The sequence below is a fragment of the Quercus robur genome, chromosome 9 (assembly GCF_932294415.1).
Source record: "Quercus robur chromosome 9, dhQueRobu3.1, whole genome shotgun sequence".
NCBI lineage: Eukaryota > Viridiplantae > Streptophyta > Magnoliopsida > Fagales > Fagaceae > Quercus > Quercus robur.
The window spans coordinates 47,175,122-47,197,163 of record NC_065542.1 but is presented as its reverse complement, the minus strand read 5'-3'; the positions used below and the strand labels follow the sequence as shown (position 1 = coordinate 47,197,163).

General features: G+C 34.2%; 2 protein-coding genes across 3 annotated transcripts in view; one reads left to right on the top strand and one right to left on the bottom strand.

The window, feature by feature from the left end:
* LOC126698764 (F-box/kelch-repeat protein At3g23880-like) overlaps positions 1 to 20,456 on the bottom strand; it is a 29,720-nt gene extending 9,264 nt beyond the window's left edge. The window contains exons 1-2 of one of the 2 annotated variants that reach the window (XM_050396187.1): positions 19,107 to 20,456; positions 16,955 to 17,316 (exon numbers count right to left, since the gene is read on the bottom strand). In XM_050396187.1, coding sequence (XP_050252144.1) covers positions 19,147 to 20,364 — 1,218 coding nt within the window. In that variant the 5' untranslated portion in view covers positions 20,365 to 20,456 and the 3' untranslated portion in view covers positions 16,955 to 17,316; positions 19,107 to 19,146. Of the gene's footprint in view, positions 1 to 16,954; positions 17,317 to 19,106 lie in introns of those variants that run through there. The other variant, XM_050396188.1, reaches the window with a different exon arrangement.
* LOC126701127 (uncharacterized) lies at positions 237 to 6,868 on the top strand. Its single transcript, XM_050399259.1, has 12 exons — positions 237 to 597; positions 740 to 820; positions 912 to 980; positions 1,104 to 1,172; positions 1,351 to 2,252; positions 2,347 to 2,530; positions 2,628 to 5,633; positions 5,824 to 5,957; positions 6,050 to 6,159; positions 6,243 to 6,522; positions 6,612 to 6,676; positions 6,793 to 6,868. The coding sequence occupies exons 1-12, from the start codon at positions 237 to 239 to the stop codon at positions 6,866 to 6,868; spliced, it is 5,337 nt and encodes a 1,778-aa protein (XP_050255216.1).
* Positions 20,457 to 22,042: the final 1,586 nt, after the last annotated feature.

Sequence of the window (22,042 nt, the reverse complement as noted above, 5' to 3'; positions counted from 1 at the left end):
ATAACCTAAAATAATAATTTAATAATTTTAAGAAGTGTAACTTATTTCTCCTATTTTACTAAAAATTTATTACAATCACACATATTATTACAATTTTTACATGTGATTAATTTGTTCAAAATTAGTTCACTTTAATGAGGTTTTAAAACACCCTGTTTGTGACAAGGAAAAATCTATTGATTATTGTGTATGTATGCGCAACGACCACCATAAATTTAATTTAATTTTATGTAGAAATGAGTTCGCAAAATACATCGGCGGTGAATACCGATGACATAGAACGTCGTCGAGAACAATGGAGATATTATGCTCGCTTGAGAAGACAACGAGAAGACAATGAAAGCAGAAATATTCGACTGGCAAGACGTCGTGCTAATTACTCAAGACAAAGGCAACAAACTTTAGGTGGTGATCACATTTTAGTGGGAGGCCCAACAAATTTAAATGAAGAAGATGTTGTACATTCAAATTCAACATCAACAAACCCATCACTAATGCCACCTAATCACGAGGATGGACGAAGTCGTCGGCTTACCCATGTCCGTAACTTGGCACGCAATATGCCAGTTGAGCATAGGGCTATGCAAGAAGTCAGTGGTGAGATTATAGTTTAAGCTGTTTAAACATTCTTCATTGATTGAAATCTTATTATTTTGATAAAATCCGTAATCTCTGGCATGTTAATTGTATGTCAATGTATACAAAGATACTAAGTCAATGTTTATAATATTAAATTTAGGTCTCCCTCCAACCTATCCAACTATAATGGCGAATGACTTTGAGGCTGGATCAAGTCATATAAATTCTAATGTTACTACTGGTAAGTCTTATATAATATATTGATAAAGCTTTAACCATATTTTTTTATATATAATTACACCAATTGAGCATTTTATATAAATACATTGCAGTTACAGAAAGAATTGAAGGAGTTGAAAATATAGTTGAGCAAAACCAAGGGGATGGCTATAGAGAACAAGGTTCGTTACTCAATGTCACCATTTTTATCCTCAATTTCATGTTTATATCCTTCTATAAACATTTCATCATTATTTTTTATATATAATAACACCAATTGAGCATTTTCTATAATTACATTGCAGGTGCAGAAAGAACAGAAGCAGTTGAAAATATAAATTGTCAAAATCACGGGGATGGCTACAGAGAACAAGGTTTGTTACTCAATCTCACCATTTTAATTTCAATTTACATGTTTATCATTATCAATTTCATTATTTGTTAATAAGCTGCATATTTGAAACATTATTAATATTTTAATATTTTAATATTTTCTTTCACAACTATCATAACACTCTTTATCACTAATTTTTCCCTCAAAATAAAAATTAGGTGTTGACAACACGTTTGATGGTACTGCACATGTAATAAATTGTATGCGAGGCAGATACAATTGTGCAAAAGATTATAAAGAAGGTATACAGACCATTAGGTACCAACTACCACAACCAAAGACATGTTACTTTTGTAATGCCCGTTTGTTCCATCGAGAGACATCCTCGATGTGTTGTAAGGATGGAAAAATATCCTTACCCAACATACCAATTTGTCCTGAATTTAGGGAGCTCATTTGTGAGCAAACACCACGAGGCAGACATTTCAGGCAATATATACGGTTTTACAACAACATGTTTGCATTTACCTCAATGGGAGTACACGTAGATGAAACCATGGCCTTGAATAGTCGAGGAATATATACATTTCGGGCCCAAGGTGCCATCTATCATAGAATTGGTAGTCTTTTGCCACATACACCTCAAAGTGTACGGCATCTACAATTATATATCTACGACACTGGTCTTGAAATACAACGCAGAATGTCTCAATCTGTAGAAGCTCATGAAGATATTGTGCAACTTATTCAAAGGATCTTAGACATGCATAACCCATTTGTGGAGAAATTTCGTCAACTATCTCGAAGTCCAAATTTACATCAATGTAAACTTCTGATTAAAGAACAACCTTTAAACCAACCTCAATATTGCCTTCCCAGTGCTTCCCAAGTGGCAGCTATTATTGTAGGAGGAGAAGAAGCTGGTCATTTAAGTGGTAGAGAAATTTTGGTTCAAACATTTGGTGGTAATTTGATCAATGTTCAAGATACAGCAGGATATTATGATCCATTGCAGTACCCAATACTTTTCCCATTTGGAACATATGGATGGGATATCAATACACGCGACACTAATAGAAATAAAGTGTCATGTCGTGAGTATTATGCATTCATCTTTCAGGTAACAGTTTTATTACTTTCAATTTTTTTTACTTCAAAATGCCGCTTACACTATAAAATAACTGAACCTACATTTATTTTTACTAATGTCCAAGATTCGCGACGATGCTCTATCAATGATTTGGTATGGAGGACGCCTTTCACAACAGTATGTTGTTGATAATTATGTAAAAATTGAAACACACAAGCTTAGGTGGTTTGAGCACAATCAAGATTCTATTAGGGCAGATCTGTACCAAGGCCTACAAGATGCTTTCCATGAAGGAGAGAGTGATACTGGTAATGTAAATTTTACACTTGAAATTTACATTATCTTATTAATGGCAAATTCGTAGGAATATTTATTAATGACCCAACTTTTTCACCTTATATTTAGGAAATGTTGGACATAGAACCATTCTACCTTCATCATTTGTGGGAAGCCCACGCGATATGATCCAACGATTTCAAGATGCAATGTCATTGGTTCAAAAGTTTGGGAAACCAGATTTATTCATCACAATGACGTGTAATCCAGGATGGGAAGAAATCCAAAATGAGCTTTTACCCGCACAAACCGCACAAGATCGTCCAGACTTGCTTGCAAGAGTTTTCAAATCAAAATTTGAAGAATTGAAAGATGATATTGTGGTTAAAGGGGTTCTCGGAAGAGTTATTGTATATGTGCAAGTCTTTGAGTTCCAAAAAAGGGGTCTACCACATGCACACATGCTTATAATTCTCGATGAAGATGATAAATTGCATAATCCAGAGGATTACGATCGAGTTGTTAAAGCAGAAATACCGTGTAAGGAGGAACAACCTCAGTTACATAAAGCTGTACTGAAACATATGATACATGGTCCTTGCGGAGTACAAAATCCAAGATCACCATGTATGAAAAATGGGCGATGTAAAAAAGGATACCCAAAGCCTTTCTCGCCAGAAACCTACCAAGGCAATGACTCATATCCTGTTTACAAACGATATGATACTAATAATCCCGTACCATTGAATGATCATTGCAGGATTATGGTAGACAATACTTGGGTTGTTCCATATAATCCTTGGTTATTGCTAAAATATAATTGTCATATTAATGTTGAAATATGTTGCAGTATCAAGAGTGTAAAGTACTTATACAAATATGTGTATAAAGGCCCAGATCGTGTCTCTATGGAAGTTAGACCAGGCCCAAATTATGATGAGGTCCAACAGTACGTTGATGCAAGATGGGTATGTGCTCCAGAGGCATGTTGGAAGATATTTTCTTTCCCTATGTATCGAATGTACCCTGCCGTTTTCCGTTTGCAAATTCATCTTCCAGATAGACAACAGGTACATTTTAGATCACATGAACCAATTGCTAATGTTTTGGAGCGAAGTAAAAAGACAATGCTCACTGAATTTTTTTATATGAATACGATTGATCATGATGCACGAAATTATCTATATAGAGAGTTCCCTGAGCATTATTGTTGGGATTATAAAAACAAAACATGGACACAAAGAAGATCTCATAAAAAAGTAGTGGGCAGGGTATATACTGTTTCACCATTTGATGGAGAAAAGTTCAATTTGCGTGTTCTTCTTAATCATGTCAAGGGGCCAACAGGATTTGACGATTTATTGACTGTGAATGGGATAACCTATCCAACTTTTAAACAAGCAGCTGAACATAGGGGTTTACTAGAGAATGATAACAGCATACGACAATGTCTACTTGAGGCAAGAGACATTCGAATGCCGTCAGCTTTAAGAAGATTGTTCGCAACAATATTGGTATTTTGTTTACCAATTGGAGTAAGAGAATTGTGGAATGAGTTCTATCCATATATGATAGAAGATTACCCATCAACATCTGTTACAACAGAGACACATCGTACAAATAAACTTCTCAATGATTTAGAGGCATTACTCTTGCAACATGGAAAGCATATTACAGAGTATGATTTGCCAATTTTAAGTGGAGAATGTGACAATGATTCAACTATACCAAGACTCATACAAGATGAGCTAACTATTCCTAATATAGATGAAGAATTCACTTTAATTGAGAAGTTGAATAACGACCAGAGACTTGCATATGAGACAATCATGACAGTTATTGATCGTAACGAAAGCATGATATTCTTCGTCGATGGGCCAGGGGGAACTGGAAAAACATTTTTGTATCGCACAATATTGGCAGCCTTGAGAAAAGCTGGTCACATTGCAATTGCCACAGCTACATCTGGCATAGCAGCAACATTACTCCCTGGTGGAAGAACAGCGCATTCCAGGTTTAAGATTCCTTTAACTCTAGATGCTTCATCTACTTGCTCAATAAGTAAACAATCAGACATAGCTGAGCTTATTAGACGTGCCACCGTAATAATTTGGGATGAAGCCCCAATGGTAAATCGACGTGCACTCGAATCTTTAGATAGAACATTTAGAGATATTATGGAAGTAAATTTACCTTTTGGTGGGAAGGTGCTAATTTTGGGTGGAGATTTTCGTCAAGTACTTCCGGTTGTTCCAAAGGGTACAAAGGCAGAAATGATTGATGCATGCATAGTCAAGTCCCCATTATGGAAAGATGTCAAAGTGTTACATTTGAAGCAGAATATGAGGTCTAGCAATGATGAAGAGTTTGCTGAGTACATACAACACATTGGTGATGGGAATGAACCATATATAATTGATGATTTGATTAAACTACCCCCTTCAATGGCAATGGAATGGGAGGGTCAGCATTCTATATACAACTTGATTGATCAAGTTTTTCCAAATTTACAAGACCATGTCAATGATGCAAGGTATATGGTTGATAGGGCCTTGCTAACACCTATAAATGATGATGTTGAACAACTTAATGCAAAGATAATTTCTCAGTTTCCAGGAGATGAGTTTACATTACATTCTTTTGATGAGGTTGAAGGAGATACACAACATCTATATCAACAAGAATTCCTAAATTCTATATCTCCAGGGGGTTTACCACCACATATATTAAGGCTAAAAAAGGGTGCTCCAATTATGTTGTTGCGCAATATAGATCCAAAAGCCGGATTATGTAATGGTACAAGATTGATATGCCGTGGATGTTTTAACAACGTAATTGATGCTGAAATTTTGACTGGACAATATGTGGGTACACGCATTTTTTTGCCAAGAATCCCTTTGAAGACAACAGAAAATGTACACTTGCCATTTGTAATGATCAGACGACAATTTCCTGTACGTTTAAGCTTTGCACTTACAATAAACAAAGCGCAAGGTCAGACAATTCCAACTGTTGGAATTTATCTTCCTGATCATGTTTTTAGTCATGGCCAATTATATGTGGCATTGTCAAGGGGAGTCTCCCAATCCACCACAAAACTATTGGTGCAAAAAGGCAGAATACCTGAGGAGGAAGGTGTTCACACAAGAAATATTGTGTATAAAGATGTTTTGTTCCCTTCATCATAGGTATTAATTAACAATTGAAAAGAACTGTCTTACATATAGATTTATTTTAATAATTTACATATTTTAATGGTTATGCTATCTTCATTTTAATATTTCACTCTTTGAAGTTTTTTATGTATACAATTAATTGGTAACAGGAAGAATGCCTAACTCAAATGTGAGGATTGAGTCCACTATGCTAAATAATGGAGTGCATGCTGTTCCTACTGCTCATTGGGAGAAGTGGAAGGATGATCAGTCAATATCGAACATGGAGCCCATTGATAACAAGGTATATTTCTTTCTAATGATATCTTTAATCAGCATCCTTTCTATTGTTTTATCAAAAATAATATTAAAAAACTCATGTTGCGAATGGGTTAGGTTCGAAAATTGCAAATTTATTCACCTGGTTGGGGATTCACTGTTCGAGCTGACAAGAAAGAGCTTTGGAGAGAAGTGAAACGAGTTTTAGAGTCACAAGAATTGGAAAGGTTTGTTATGCTATTTTTAAAAATAGGAAAATAACTAATTGATAATTTTAATATACAAACATTTTTTTTCCTTCATTTTGAAGGACCAAGAACAAAGACAAACAACAAATTGCTGTCAAGAGCAATGAAGTTTCCAACATCCATAAGAATAAAGACAAAGGAAAAATGAAGGACGATGTGATCTCTAACACTCATGCCAACAGAGACAAACGGAGAATGAAAATCAAGGACAATGTGGTTTCCAACATCAAAGAGCAAAAAAAGATACGAACAAAAAAAATCAAGGACGATGCAATCTTCAACACCAAAAATAGTAAAGACAAACAGAAAATGAGAGTCAAGGACGATGCGATAATAAAGCAGGTACAAAACATTACCACGTCTACTTAAAAAAAAAAAATTATATAGTTTTTAAATTAATTTTTTTTTAAATTTTGGTAATTAAATGATAGTTCTTCAAGTCCCAAGCTGAAGTAGACCATTTCACATACATGGAGCTATGCAATATCATCACAAGGTCAGTTCAAATATTTCATTTTAGAAGTTTATGCATGATATTTATAGTGCTTATCATTGTTATGTACATTTTAAAGTCACTATTAATAACACAAACTAACACATTTTTTATCATAGGTTCATGGCAAATGCTGCTGGAAAGCAATTAGAATGTGACACAAATAGCATTGCTCCACCAACTTCTCCACCATAGTCGTCATAATATTAATAAGTTCACATATTCCATGTTTCAGATGTAGTGCATTATTTTACAGTTTTATCATAATTGCTTTTGGCAAGGTCATCACATGTATTTTGTAAGTAGTCTTATTGTTACAGTTTTATTATGCATTTTCAATATATGCACTATTTATAAGATTTATTTAGAGGATCTTTTTTTTCCTCCCCCTAAAGGTTAATACTAAATTATTACATTATCTCCCAATCAATAATACGTTGATTACTGCATAATTTTTTTTTTTGGGCAAAAATGGATAATAATTACGGAATACTAGCCTCTGAGCATGCGCTCACGCGCGTGCTCAGAGGCTCTTCTATTTTTTGGGTAAGGATTAAATTAGAGCATTTATTATAATTTGGAATTATTATATTTTTCAATCACAAAAAAAAAACCTAGGAGTGTGATGAGTGTCATGTGTGGAGAAATAATTTTCCAATCACACCCCTAGGTTTTTTTGTGATGAAAAATTATTGTGATTGGAAAATGATTTTTCCACACATGACACTCATCACACCCCTAGGTTTTTTTTTTTTTTTTTTTTGTGATTGAAAAATGTAATAATTTCAAATTATAATAAATGCTCTAATTTAATCCTTACCCAAAAAATAGAAGAGCCTCTGAGCACGCGCGTGAGCGCGTGCTCAGAGGCTAGTGTCAAATAACTAGTGTGCGGAAAATGAACAAAAACTATAAAACAGAATTGGTAAACAATCTAAGCCAATTTAAAATCACAACCCACAGCAAATAATAAAAGGCAAAGATAAAAGGGGAGGAGCAGATCCCTTTTTATTTTAAGAAAAATTCAGATCTACATCTAATGAAGATGCAGATCCGTTTTATTTTGAGAAAAATTCAGATCTATATCTAAGGAAGATGCAAATCCGTTTTTATTTTGAGAAAAATTCAAATCTACATCTAATGAAGATGCAAATTTTTTTTTTTTTTTTTTTTTTTTTAGAAAACTTTAGATCTACATCTAAGGATGATGTAGATCCATTTTTATTTTGAGAAAAATTCAGATCTACATCTTCAATTGTAAAATTTCTAATAAATTTTATCTGAACACCATTACAATATGATATGCTTTAATTGATATCCAAAACGTAGTGTATTATAAAATACTTCTCTAAAAATATTTTGTAATTATATACTACAAAATTACTTCTCCATAGGAATAGGATGCACAACGTAGTGTATTATATATAAAAAAAAGTATATTATAAGATTCTATTAAATTAATATTAGCTTAACATTAGACTTTTTGTTCATATCAAATTCTTCAATGTGGAGTGTGTGTGTATATATATATATCAAATAATTCATAATGGCTTCCACTTGAATATGATTTCAATTATTGTTTGTGTACTAGTGGTACACTCATGCAAGCTCCAAGGGCATATAAAGCATGAGTGGGAGGGTTACTTAGGCGATGTGGGACAAATGTGTAAAGCCAAAAATGGTGAAGATCCTGGACTCCCACCCCTTCGTAACAAATCCGTGAGGGCTTGGCTCCCCAAAGCGGACAAACACTGCTTAATGGCGGGGCAAGTACCCACAATATATATATATATATATATATATATATATGTCATGTGCAAAAACATCCGTTTTTAAATGGGAAGAAATTAGAGGTTTAATTTAAGAAAGTCATTTCCGGGATCTACCTAATTCTTCCTTAATGAGTACAATTGAACACTTGTTAATAACCTAATTCTTCCTTAATGAGTACAATTGAACACTTGTTAATATATTGTATTTCCTTAAATATGCTATTAATACTGAACTGGTGTAAAGAAAAAAATGTGAAGAAAAAGAAAGGGAAGTTGGAAAGGAAAGAAAAGAAAAATATATAAAATCTTCTCAAATATATATATATATATATATAAGAGAATTTTTTTTTTAATATTTGATTTTAGTTTTTTGCTGAGTAAATCTTCAACTAAATTTTTTAGTTGATGTGGCTTTTCCATTTCCCCTAAAGCCATTGACATGGGATTGTTTTTTGTGTTTAGAAGTATAGCATTTATTTTTCTCAATAAAAAAAAAAAAAAAAGTATAACATTTATTATTACTATGTTTCTGTTAAAATTTATCAGCGGTCACATCATCCATTAATTTCCAATATTTTCTCTCTTTTTTTAACTCTCATTTTTTTCCTTATTAATTTCTCAACTTTTTTTTTTTTTTTTTATAAAAATTATTGTCTCAACTTATTGTTATATTCTCTCCAACTTTCTCCTCCCTTTTACCTTTTCATTTTCCCACTTCTATCTACCTTAATGTCACTATTCATATATCCCTTTAACTTCCTTTATTTTTACCTTTTTTTATCCCCTCATTTTATTATAAATTTACAACTCTCTCTCTCTCTCTCTCTCTCTCTCTCTCTCTCTCTCTCTCATACACAAAAGGTAATTTTCTCTCTCTTTCTCTCTCTCAAAAAAATTTTTTTTTTTTTCATTTTTGGTGGATTTTTTTTTCTTGCATCTCTATTTTAAGTTGATGAATTTTTGTATTATTTGGAACTCTACTTTGGGATGATGTGAATAAGTTGTGTTTTTAAGTTATTATCTTTTCTTTCTTCTCTTCAATTTCATAGATGCTATCATATTGCATTATAAAGATAGTGTAGGGTCACGTTTTTCGGCCTTAGCCCAAGATGTATGGGACCTTTAATCAGTGAGCCCGGTACAATGAATTTGTAGAGAGTGGGCTAAAGAGCTAGACTTTAGTGTATGGACAACGGTTATCACGATGTTCTTCATGATCAAGCTGAGATGGACTGAGTTTTCCAGAAAGGATTGGTCCTCGGCATGGAATAAGGAGCTTTTCCTGGTGCCTCTGGTTTGTTGTTGGGGGAGGGGGGGGTCTCAGCCCCACCATTTCTGTTTCCCTCCACTCTCTTTTTATAGTAGTTTCCTTGCTCCTGAATGGGGTCTTTAGGGTGGGTTCTTATCCCATCAGCCCTTCCTTCCAGTTGTTGGGAGTGGTTGTAAAGGCAGAAGAGTATGGCTGTGTTAGGCACAGGGCACGGAATGCCATAATGGCAGCCTTTCCCTTAGACACTTATGTTTTCTCCGTTGTCCTTTTCTGCTTTAGCACTTTTCCTATTCCGTGGAACAATCTGGAATGTCACTACCAGTGACAGGTTGCCCCCTTCATCCTCAGCTACAACCATGCCGAGGAGGATTCTCCCCATGGCCGAGGAGGTGTTTTTTCCTTGGGCTGGGCCTTTGGCCCAATGTAAACATTGACATGGGTCTCCTAGTCTTTTACCCCCCACATATAGTATATAAAAATATAATATCATTTTATTACATTATATAACATTACTTGGATAATTTGGTGTTTATTACTATATTTTTTACTTTTTTTTTTCTCATCTTATTCTCTATAAATTTTTTATTATTCTTTCTCACATCCTCTCTTGAAAATGTGATTATTCTCTCTCTCTCTCTCTCTCTCTCTCTCTCTCTCTCTTGATTTTTTATTCTTTCTTGCAACTCTATTTTATATTGAAGAATTATTGTAATTTTTAAAACTCTATTTCGGATTCATATGTTTCGGTGTTGTATTTTTTAGTTCTTATTACAAGTACTCTCTCTCTCTCTCTCTCTCTCTCTCTGAGTTTCGGTTTGATTTTTTTTTTTTTTTTGAGTTAATACTTGATTGTTTTAGAAGTAAGAATCTGAGTTTATATCAAACACAATCTTGGCTAAGCAATTACAGATCGACATTCGGTCCATTTCGGTCTATATCGGCCCACTTCATAAATTCGGTTTGGTTTGGTCTAATTCAATCTAATTTCGTCCAATTTGGTCTACTTCGGTCCAATTCAATTCAATTAGGTCCATTTGGTCTACTTTGGTCCATTTGGTTGACTTTGGTTTACTTCGGTCAATTCAGTCTTGTTCAATCCACTTTAGTCTATTTCGTCCAATTTGGTCCATTCAGTCCACTTCAGACTATTGAGTCCATTCAATCTACTTAGGTCTATTTTGTTCAATTTGGTCCATTGGGTTCACTTCGATCTATTCGGTCCATTTTGTCTATTTCATATCACTTTACTCCAATTCAGTGTACCTACTTAAGAATGGGAGAATAGAAGTTTGGATTGAGCGTACTATCAATTATTTGAGTAATATCAATTGTAATTATAAGATAAGTTTTGGTTATTAAAATAATCCCCTTAAGAGAATGAGAATTTGAATAATAACTTTTAAACTTAAAAATTTAATTGTACCAAAAGAAACTAGAAAAACATAATGCATAATAACTATAGTTAGAAAAATATGGACCATTTCAAAAAAGAATAATATCAATAAAAATGATAAAATGATAAAACTATATATTTGAAAAAATAGAGTGAGAATGTTTAATTTTTAGGGAGAACAAATTACTTACAATAAAATTTAGAGAATAAATTATACATAACCAAAAATTATCATATAATTAGAGAATAAAATTTTGATTATCATAATAATCTCTTTTAATAGAATGAAGAATTTGACTAATTTATTTAAATAAAAATTATATATATTTATTTAACTTGCCTGAAGGTATAATCAAACTCATGCAATTCATTTAAAAGTAATGAGTTTAAAACAAATGAGTAACTGTCCTAAAGATTAAATTTATATATTCATAGCATTTATGTTTAAAAATACTTACACTTAAATTTAGCTAGACTAAAGTGGATTGAAAAGTTACGTTAAAGTGGCTTAACAAAAGTGTAACAATAATAAATGTTATACTTGAGATTTTACATATTATGAGTTTGAGATTTATATATTTTTTAAAATAAATTTGAATTTAGAATTAAGTGCTCTCAACTTAAACATGTCTTCTCCTCTATATGTAAGTGCACAAAAATGGACGGCTTCTCAAAAAAAAAAAAAAAAAAAGGACGGAATTGGACTAAAATAGACCAAAGTGGACACAAATGGACCGAATTGGACCAAATGAACGAAGTGGACTGAATAGAATCAGGGTAGACCGAATTGGACAGAGTATGACCAAATAGAACAAAATGGACCAATGTGGACCGAATAGGATTGAAGGGGGCCGATGTGGACCGAATAAGAACAAATGGACAAATTAGGACTAAAGTAGACAGAATGGACCGAATAGGACGAAGTGGCCCGAATAAAACTGAAGTGGACAAAATAGGACTGAATCGACCGAATAGGACTAAAGTGGACCGAATTGGATGCAAATGGAGGGAATTGGAGCAAATGAAAGAAGAGGACCGAATGGGATCAAGGTGGACCAAATTAGACTAAGTAGGACTGAATAGAACAAAGTGGACCAATGTGGATCAAATAGGATTGAAGGGGACCCATGTGGATCCAATAAGACCGAATGGACAGTTTAGGACGAAAGAGGACATAATAGGACGAAGTAGCCCGAATAGGATTGAAGTGGACAAAATAGGACTAATTTGGAGCGAATCAACAACATAGGACCAAAGTGGACAAAAGAGGACAGAATGGACCGAATAGGATTGAAGTGGACAATAATGGACCGAATTGGACCAATTGAATGAAGTGGACCGAATAAGACCAATTAGGACCGAATAGAGCAAAAGGGACCAATTTGGATCGAATAGGATTGAAGGGGACCGATATGGACCGAATAAGAATGAATGGACTGTATAGGACCAAGGTGGACCAATGTAGACCGAATATGATCGAAAGGGACCGAATAAGAATGAATGGATAGATTAGGACCAAAGTGACAGAATGGACAGAATAGAATTGAAGTGGACAAAATAGGACCAATTTGGACCGAATTAACTAAATAGGACCAAAGTGGACAGAATGGACAGAATAAGACCGAAGTGGACCAAATAGAACTTTTGAATATTTATCATTTTTATTGCATTTTTAGGGCTCATATTTCTAATTCCTAATACTTATTTTGTTTGTATTTTTAACTCAAAACTAAAGAGTTTAGCCTAATGTAATAAATTTCATACTTTTCAATCCAGAAATTAAGAAAAAATGAATTTTTGAGCTAAAATTGAAAATGCAACGTACAAAAATAATCAATTTAAGGCCTAATTAGTCCAAAATTGACCAAAAGGGACCAATTGGACCAAATAGAAATTGATTAATATTTAGGGAGAACAAATTATCTTCAACAAATTTTAGAGAACAAATTATACATTATATTACAATTATGAAATAATTATTTATTCCCATGCATTGTGTAAGTATGCAACTAATTCCATTAAAACTTCAAACAAGGGAATGGAAGGAATGTTCTAAAATAATTTTGTTTATTCCATTCCTTTCCCTTAGAGCATTCATATTAGTCCGTCTAAAATTTTCTGTCTATTTTAATATAATAAACTATTTTTTCTATTTTACACAATCTCTTTTTTAAAATAACCAACATTGAATTATCTATTATACACTCTATAATATTTAAATAATTTTTTAATTATTTATTAACAAATCCCTCTTTAATTAATATCTGTCTCATCTGAATCTCAACGAGTCTCTCAACTTAGAGTCGATCTCATCTCCACGCCTAACTCTCTACCTCTTTGTCATCCCAAATACCCCCCCCCCCCCATACGACAAGGTTATGTTGGCAACTCCAACGATAGCGACAGCAGCAATGATAGCAATGACATCTTTGGTGGTTTTTTCATTGGGTTTTCATATAGGTTTTCCTTATGGGTTTGTTTTTAAGTTGATTTTGGTTTAGGTTGTTTTGGAGTTGGGTTTGGTATTGGTTTTATGATGTTTGGGTTGATTTTGAGTTGATTTTGGATTGATTTTAAGCGTAGATTATCAATTGTTGAAATGGGTTGTGGTGGTGGTGGTGGTAGTGACGGTTGGGCAGTGGGGGGGGTTAGTGGAGGTTGAAGAGAGAGAGAGAGAGAGGGAGTTTCTGGTGTGAGAAAGTGTGTCCAATGAGAGCAGCAATGAGAGAGAAAAAAAATAATAAACTAATAGGATACACAGATATAGTAATTGTGTAAATATACATGATTATTGTAGCAATTGTGTAAATATGCACATTTACACACCAACTAATGTCGGTAGTTTAGGAGCAAAATTGTGTAAATTTTACAACTTTTTTGTATTATAGAAGAATTGATGTGAATACTCTTAGAGATGATAATTTTTCTCTACCCCTCCCCACCCCGTGTTTATAGAGGCTATAATTGTAAAATTTTCATAACCTAAATCCCTATTATTTAAATAAACAAATTAATACTAGCTTATTTAAATGCATGGATATTTAGATTTTTGTTTTTGTTGTAATATTATATTGTTAAACACTTGGATAATATTATTCTGTTCTTACTAAAAATTATTTTGATTTTGATGGGATAAAATTTGTTGTAATTGCAAGTATATTTATATTAATGAAATAAGTTTTATTAAAAAAATATATTTAATAGTTGTGGGGAAGATTAACATGAAGTAGAATTTTGCTGGACAAGGTGGGGCCCCAAGTTTTCCCCATCATATGAGATGGAGTGGAGATGGGGTAAGACAAAACTATGCGAGGTGGGATCGAAAATCTCACCCTTTGGCCCTACCGCTACCCATTGCCATTTCTATCTCCCTCCTTCCAAATTAAAACCAAAAAAAATAAAAACTAAAATTCCCAAAAGGATTAGGCCTAAATTTTCTTTTTTTCCCATCTATAAAACGTAACACCTTTTCACCTCACATTTTTCTAATTACAGTTTTACTTTTACCAAACTTATTTTTATAAAAGTAATTTATACCCAAAAAAAACGTACAATTACTAGATAAGATCTCTTTAATTTTTAATTAGAGAAATATTATTATGTATCACTGATAGATAAAAAATAAACACCATTAATCTACGTAAGTGTTTTTTATGGCATTGTTCCTTGGCCAATCACCTCCACCATGACCAACGCCAATCCCTCTATCAAAATATTCCCCATTAATCCACCCGAGTAGTTCATGGCATTGTTCCATCCACTACCAATCACCTCTACAAGACCTCTGCAATCCCTCTAAAATTGTCAGTCTAATAGTAATTCTTGTTAAATATCCTATTTTAATTGAGAAACCAACAACCTAATGAACCAAATAATTTCCAATCATTACCTTAGCTCCCAAAGAATCACGATTTACTTCGGAGCTACTATCTATATTCAACTTAATACTTCCTGTAAGGACTAGAATTAGACCCTCAACCCACCAACAATGGATGATGGCCCAACAAACCGAAAATAATATATTTGTTAGAGAATGGATTTTACAGGCAAAAGACTGAGCCAATCAAGTGTGGGTCTCAATAGATTGGATTTGTGCCAAGAAGATAAGAAAACACAATTTAATGGGAACAACACTCCTCGGTCAAGTTCGAGGATGAAGTGTTCTTATATTCACTCAAGTTTATCCAAGTACAAGGAGTTCTTTCTTTTCTTTTTTACGTTATTTTCAATCCTAACCCTTCACTTGTTGATCATGTAAGTGATCTCTTGGATGCTTGTCCCATCAGAAACCTCCTGAAAACTTTGAGTAGTTGTGAACTGAGATATCTTTATACAAGGGTCATTTCCACATAAATGTGGCCAGTTGATTAGGTTCAGAACATTTAATGTGATGGTAGTAACCTTCTCCCCAGATATTTCTTCTTTTGTTGTTGGTTATCTTCCTTGAAACTTATCCATAAAAGGAAAGATTACCTTTTGTACAGCATTCCCGGGAAGGCTGGGTTCCAACCTTTCACAATGCTGTCCCGAGGAAGCTCGACTCCTCAGGAACTACTACCAGCTTGTTGTTGTACTTTCTGGTCCTCGGCTCATTGATCCTTAAACTTAATAAACCCTACGACCATCCTCGGGTTCCTAAGTATCCTCAGATGCGCCCCACAGCCCAATACTCCTGCTCAGCCTATTTATCCTCACACTTCCAATAATGTATCTTGATGGTAATGGATTGATTTTGGAATCTTGCTTGACTCAGGCAAGTGTTAAGAAACAATATGGTTTAATTTGTAACACCCTTAAACAATAGCTCTTTTTTTTTTTTTTTTTCCTTTACAAAAAGTCAGAAAATAGATATACAAACCCAGATTCCTCTTCATAGGAAAATTAGATAGTGCCATTGAGACAAGATTCTTAAGTCCGAACTCCAAATCTTCTTGTTTAATTTTTTGCGCTAGTGTATATTTGGAAATGTTTTTCGAACTACTTGGCTTTTCTTTTATATTTTTGCTGAACCGAAAGTTTACTAATAAACGAAAAATACATGTCAGGTAGGCATCCATTCATATGATATAAGGGCCTGCAACAAGTTTTTGGGAGAAAAACATTCAACAAATTCCCAACATGTTGGCTAAATGTTTGAAGAAAATCTTTCGAACTTAATTATGATACAGCAATTGGGGAAAAACAAATCAAACGAATCTGTACAGCTTTGGTGGTAAGGAGCTAATTGAAGCATGCGTACTAGGCTCTTTCATGTTTGCCAGAGGTAGCATAAACATAAGCTGTTCAATATGAGAGCAGATCTGGTGGGCATAAATAATTTGATCACACAAGGAAATAGCAAAAATTGCATGAATGCACACACAAACCAAGGCCATTACTCAGTTGGGAGCTGGACACAATTCTGCAAGATGTTAAAATTAAATGCTGAAAGTATAAGTTCTCAAGTTGTAACTTCTGTTAGGTTCAAAGCAGTGCCCATAGAGCAGCAAACTAGCCCAAAGGGCATTAAGAAAAAATTTATCTGGCATTGTGTCCGGGACTTATAATCAGAAAAATATTGAAGCATTACATTTTGTCTTGGAAGTAGTAGGGTATATAGTTAATGCTAATAATAATCCTAAAGGCTACAACTATTATTAAAAAAGCTAACTCTTGGATTGATCACACCCCCAAAATCGCTTGCATTGCATGGACTACGAAGTCTAAGAAAACAGTATATCCAAAATGATTTTATTAGTCGTTCAAATACTATGTTTTTGGCACTAGCTCAGCCCTAGAAGACAAGTCCCTACCTAGCTTCATCTGACTACGACTACAAATATGCAAGACAGCATCTATAAGCCAAGTAACAACAAACTATTGGATTCAACATTGCTGAGGGAATCATCAATTCCAATACATCAAAATGCTGACACAAGACTAACTTTGTGGGTTATCTCATACATGTTAAGAGCAAAGAAAGCACAGATGCTTGTTTCCCACTCAAAAATTAACAAAGAGCTTCTCTTCAAATTTCATTTAAAAAGAAAAAGAAAAAGAAAAGAACTTTCCTCATTTTGAGTCTGACATGCAACTAGGCTACCATCTAAAGTCAACTAAGTCCTGATCTTAAAATATTGCACTTGCAAGGTAAGCGGGTGTTCCCTACCATCTGATAATTTTAACTCGTTGGAGATGGGAGGCAATTTCCGTACAATTTAACAAATACCTGGCAAAACAAAAATTCACTTCCTAAATCAGTTGGCAATTTCGCATACTTCAATCAAATACAAAATGGCAAAGGTGGCTAGATTCATAAGACTGTTTCCAAATCAGATGAAATTCAATTCCGGCAAAAGAAATCAAATTGTGTGATTCCTTTGCAAACAGGAATTCTTTAGGCAGTAATGATGTTTAAACTCTGCAACAATTAACAGTGATAACTGATGTGTGATTTATCCATTTAATAGACTACTGTACATCAATATAAAATTATGCAGCTCTTTGCAACAACTAACATATCAATTTAAAATAGACAATGGGTGGCAGCGCATCAAGATACAAATTCAGATTACCACACCTTTTCATAAAATCTAGATAAGATGGCCAATGAACACATAAAATGAAGGAAAAAAAAAAAAACCCTCCATCACATACAAGATACTGTCCCACATGAGGAATCGCATTAAAAACAAACAAACAAACAAAAGAGATAGATCATAGATTGAAAAACTAAAAAGACAAATCGAGACTCTTCATTTCTTTAACCTATTCTGCTTTCCGGAAGCATAAAGAATGAAGCAAACACATTTAGGTGCAATAACACTAATATACCTGCCAGCTAGTAGGGCACAAGCATAAAAAAAATCCCCTGTTGCTTATTACTTTTGTCGTTTTCAAGTTTGAAAAAATAGTGGACATTCTCCTTTTAAGTTCTATGAGAGCCTTACAGTAAGACTAAACTTCAAAAATACTACTCCTAGCATGAGTCCAACAAATCCAGTCATCCCTAACCCTACCAATTTTATATGGGAATAGAGAAGGACAAGAAAATATTGTAAAATCTTCATCTCCCAATCATGGACTGATCCGGTAAAGAGTATGTCCCAATGAATAACTTTGTTATGCCAACACATATAGGCTACCATGCAAGTCTCCCTATTTCAGGCCATTTGAAATGGTGCCGGAAAGACCTCCTTAAGGATCAGTGGATCACCTTCCCAAACCATGGATCAAGCCAAAAGCAAATACGAGAACCGTGACCCACCTCAAACTTGATGACTTTAGAAACCTATTACACCCATTCCAAATACAAGTGGACCTTATAAAAATAGGAAATAAAAACTACTACAAAGGATAAATGTAGACCTAGAAAATCCAGATACTTCAGAAGCCCTGTAAGAGAGGACATGGGAGATGATTTCCACTCATTAAAAGACTTTAACAATAAATATTTCAACTTGGCCACGCTTAGATCCTGCCTGTCAAAGCAACAAGCGTTCCTTTCACTCCACAAAAACCCCCATGAACACTGGGGATTGTGTTCCAACTTCCAAGTCCAACCAACACAACCACCCCCCCCCCCCCCCCCCCCCCCGGAACTTTGCCCACCAAACCTCCCCTCCAAGAAAGACAACATTTCCTGCACCATTTTTTTTTTCTTTCCTTTTCCCATTTCTTTTTATTCTCCCTCTACTTCTTCTGTCATTACTTTTTTTTTTTTTTTTAATATATTTTTATATCAGAGAAAAAAGAGTTGTAGAGCTATTCTGAGTTCTTTTTAGCACTACAACAGAGACACACACAAGAAAACAGGGCTATGTTGGCCAATGACGGTTTTTATTTGTGGACTGTGTGCGACAAGCATCCACAAACAATTATCAAATACAAATATAATATATAACAGCCACAACCATAAAAGGATCATATAAATCCGGGGCAGAAAACTATGGTTTTCAAAATACTAACATGCCTATTGCCACAAGTAAAAGCATGACAAGGATTTCAATTCATCCATACCTGTAATGACATCACTTCTTATTCTCATAGTACCATCTTCTTAGTAAGATACCACATTTCTTCCATCTAGTAAAGCAAGGCTCTCCATGTAAGTAGCTACCTCTAAATGATAATTCACTTGAGTGCTAAGCTCCTTCTCATGAAGAGTTTCGAGGTCAATTAAAAGATACTTATATTTCCACTCTAATTTACTGTTGGTAGAGACCAGCCAAGACCCCTTTTGAACTAGAAGTAAGCCATAATTGGTGAAACCAATGAAATCAAGAAGATTTTCAATTGATAGAACATAAAGTTTATTCCAGGAATCAATCACACCATACTCCCTCATCTCCCAAATGGAGCATGGCGTGCTATATGGCTGGGCATCACTTTTATATTCAATCAAAGCCAGCTTCCCCTTCAATGATGTAACGAATTTCATAAAACAACTTCCTTCAACATCAGGCAGTGGTAGCTGTTTGAGTTTCTCACTATTGACATCAAACGACAAAAGCATATCAGCAGAAAGCCTCGCGTGTCCACCTACATCTTCTACAATTTTTAAAATCCAATGCAAATGTCCACAAACAAATGGTAATGCCGTAGAATTATTCACAGTGTAGTAACAAACAGTGGGTCTCAACTCGATTCCAAGTTCAACTCTTTTCCATGAATCCGAACTTAATGAGTACACCCCAACCTCAGGGGGAGGCTTAGTCTTGGCAAATGCCTGTGGAATCCCAACAACCTTGAAGTCATTATTCTGGGAATCACACCCAATTCCGAATGTCATAATAGGTAACTGGTTATCGGGCAACCTCTTAAATTTTCTAATACTGGGGTTCCACAAGTAAAAAACATTAGACCATGCTGCAGTATTATAACTGAAACACAATATTCCATTACATGAACCCACAAAGTGGGGAAACCCAGATTGATGGGTGAAGGGAAATCTAAAGTCGAATATGGTTTCATAGGTGCGGTCGCAAGCGAGAGTACAGACTTGACCGCTAGAACGTGAAGAACCAGGAATAGAAGATGAAGGTTGGGGAATATTCCTAGGAATGTGTATGACATAACCACATTGATGATTGTGATTAGGGACGTGGGTAGAGAGGAAATTGGGGTTGGCTATGGAAGAGTACCAAGGTTTGCAGACGCACCTGAATCTTAGGAGTGATTTCACAGGTAGCCTTGCTAAGATGTCCAACACGGTTTCGTCTGGGAGATCATCCTTCGTCCTACGTCGGAGGATCGCTCCTCGTTCTTGGGACATCATTCAACAAAAGAGAGACTGAGAGAGAGAGAGAGAGAGAGAGAGAGTGTGTGTGTGTGTGTTTTTTTGTTGACAAGAGACAGAGAGAGTGTGTGTGTGTTAATTGTTAAACAGTATAATATCAGTCAACTAATTAAGCTGCTTTTTCTTTTTCTTTTTTTATCTATTAAACGTGAGCTCACTAACTTGCGCCCTTTAATAAGTAGGGCAATTATATTTTACCATTAAAAATTATATTAGCACATTTTGCACTATAAATAATGACATTTATTATACTTTGCATTATGAACTTAACTTTGATGTTAACGTAGGTGGAAATTCAAAATTTAGAGTGTAAAGTATAATAAAAAGCATAATTTAGAGCGGTCAAGTGTAATTTTTCATTTATTTTTAAGGGATTGAGAAGATGGGGGTAATTGGGAATTTTTGCATGATGTCATACTTTTCTATCCAAGTTAACGGGAAACTTAAAGTTGATGTGCAAAATGTAACAGAGGTCATAGTTTAGGGTGCAAAATTTGCATTTGAAATTTTTACGGTGCAAAATGTGATCTTGGTATAGTTTAAGGTGATAAAGTATAATTTCTCCTTAAAAATTAAATAAATGTCATGTATGACACATCCATTTCTATGAATTGAAGGAAGTCATTTCCTGGATCTGCTTAATACCTCCTTAACGAGTAAAATCAAACACTTGTTAACATATTGTATTTCCTTAAATAATGCTTTGAGTACTTAACTAGGGTAAGGAAAAAAATGAGAAGAAAAGGAAAGGAAAGTTAGAAAGGAAAAAAATGAAAAATATATAATAGATTCAATTATTTGGAGCTTTGATCTCATCTTGAATTGCTTTCCTATTGTTTAGAGATTAGTTTATTAAAATGTTTGATTTTAGTTTTTGTTGAGTAAATCTTCATGTAAAATTTTGGGCAAATTACAATTTACTTACTTGTGGTTTGGCCCGAATTAAGTTGTCTATCTGTAGTTTGAAATTTGACACTTTACCAACTTGAATTTTGCTTTGCTAGACTTCTGTAACCCACCGCTCTGTTTGCAATTAGAGAAAACACATTTTAATTTGAATACATAACATAAGACAGATAAAAAAGTTAGGGTTATGAATATTATGAAATTTCAAAAGTAAATGAAGAAGCTTGAGTGCATTAGACTTGAAGTTCAATCTCTGCTTATATCAAAATCTTATTGGTATTTTGGTTTGTTGATAAAGAACATAATCATCGGAAATGGACGCCGTACTCCAAGGAGAGTACTTGAGCCCAAAATAATAAGGTGAATAAATTTTGGGCCATGTAAATGGAAGTGAAAGGGATTAATTAGTACGGGCCTTTTGATTGGCACAAACCCGAGCCCATAGTAGCCCCAAAAAAAAAAAAACAAAAACAAAAACAAAATATTTTAACACTCCCCATTAATAAATAATAAACATAATAGCAGCAGCAAGAGTATTGAAAAAAAAAGAAGGGTAATGGCGAGGAATTTTAGCTTGAAGATAGAGTTTAGTTGGTAGTCTGGTAGAGGACGTTTAATGTAAATGTCAAAGATATTGAATGCGTTTTGACCGCATTTAGTTTGCGCCAATTCCTTTCAACATTCAAGCCATTTCTATTCTATATAAGCAAGCATGTATGGGATAATGGATGGATGATAATATTTGTGATTA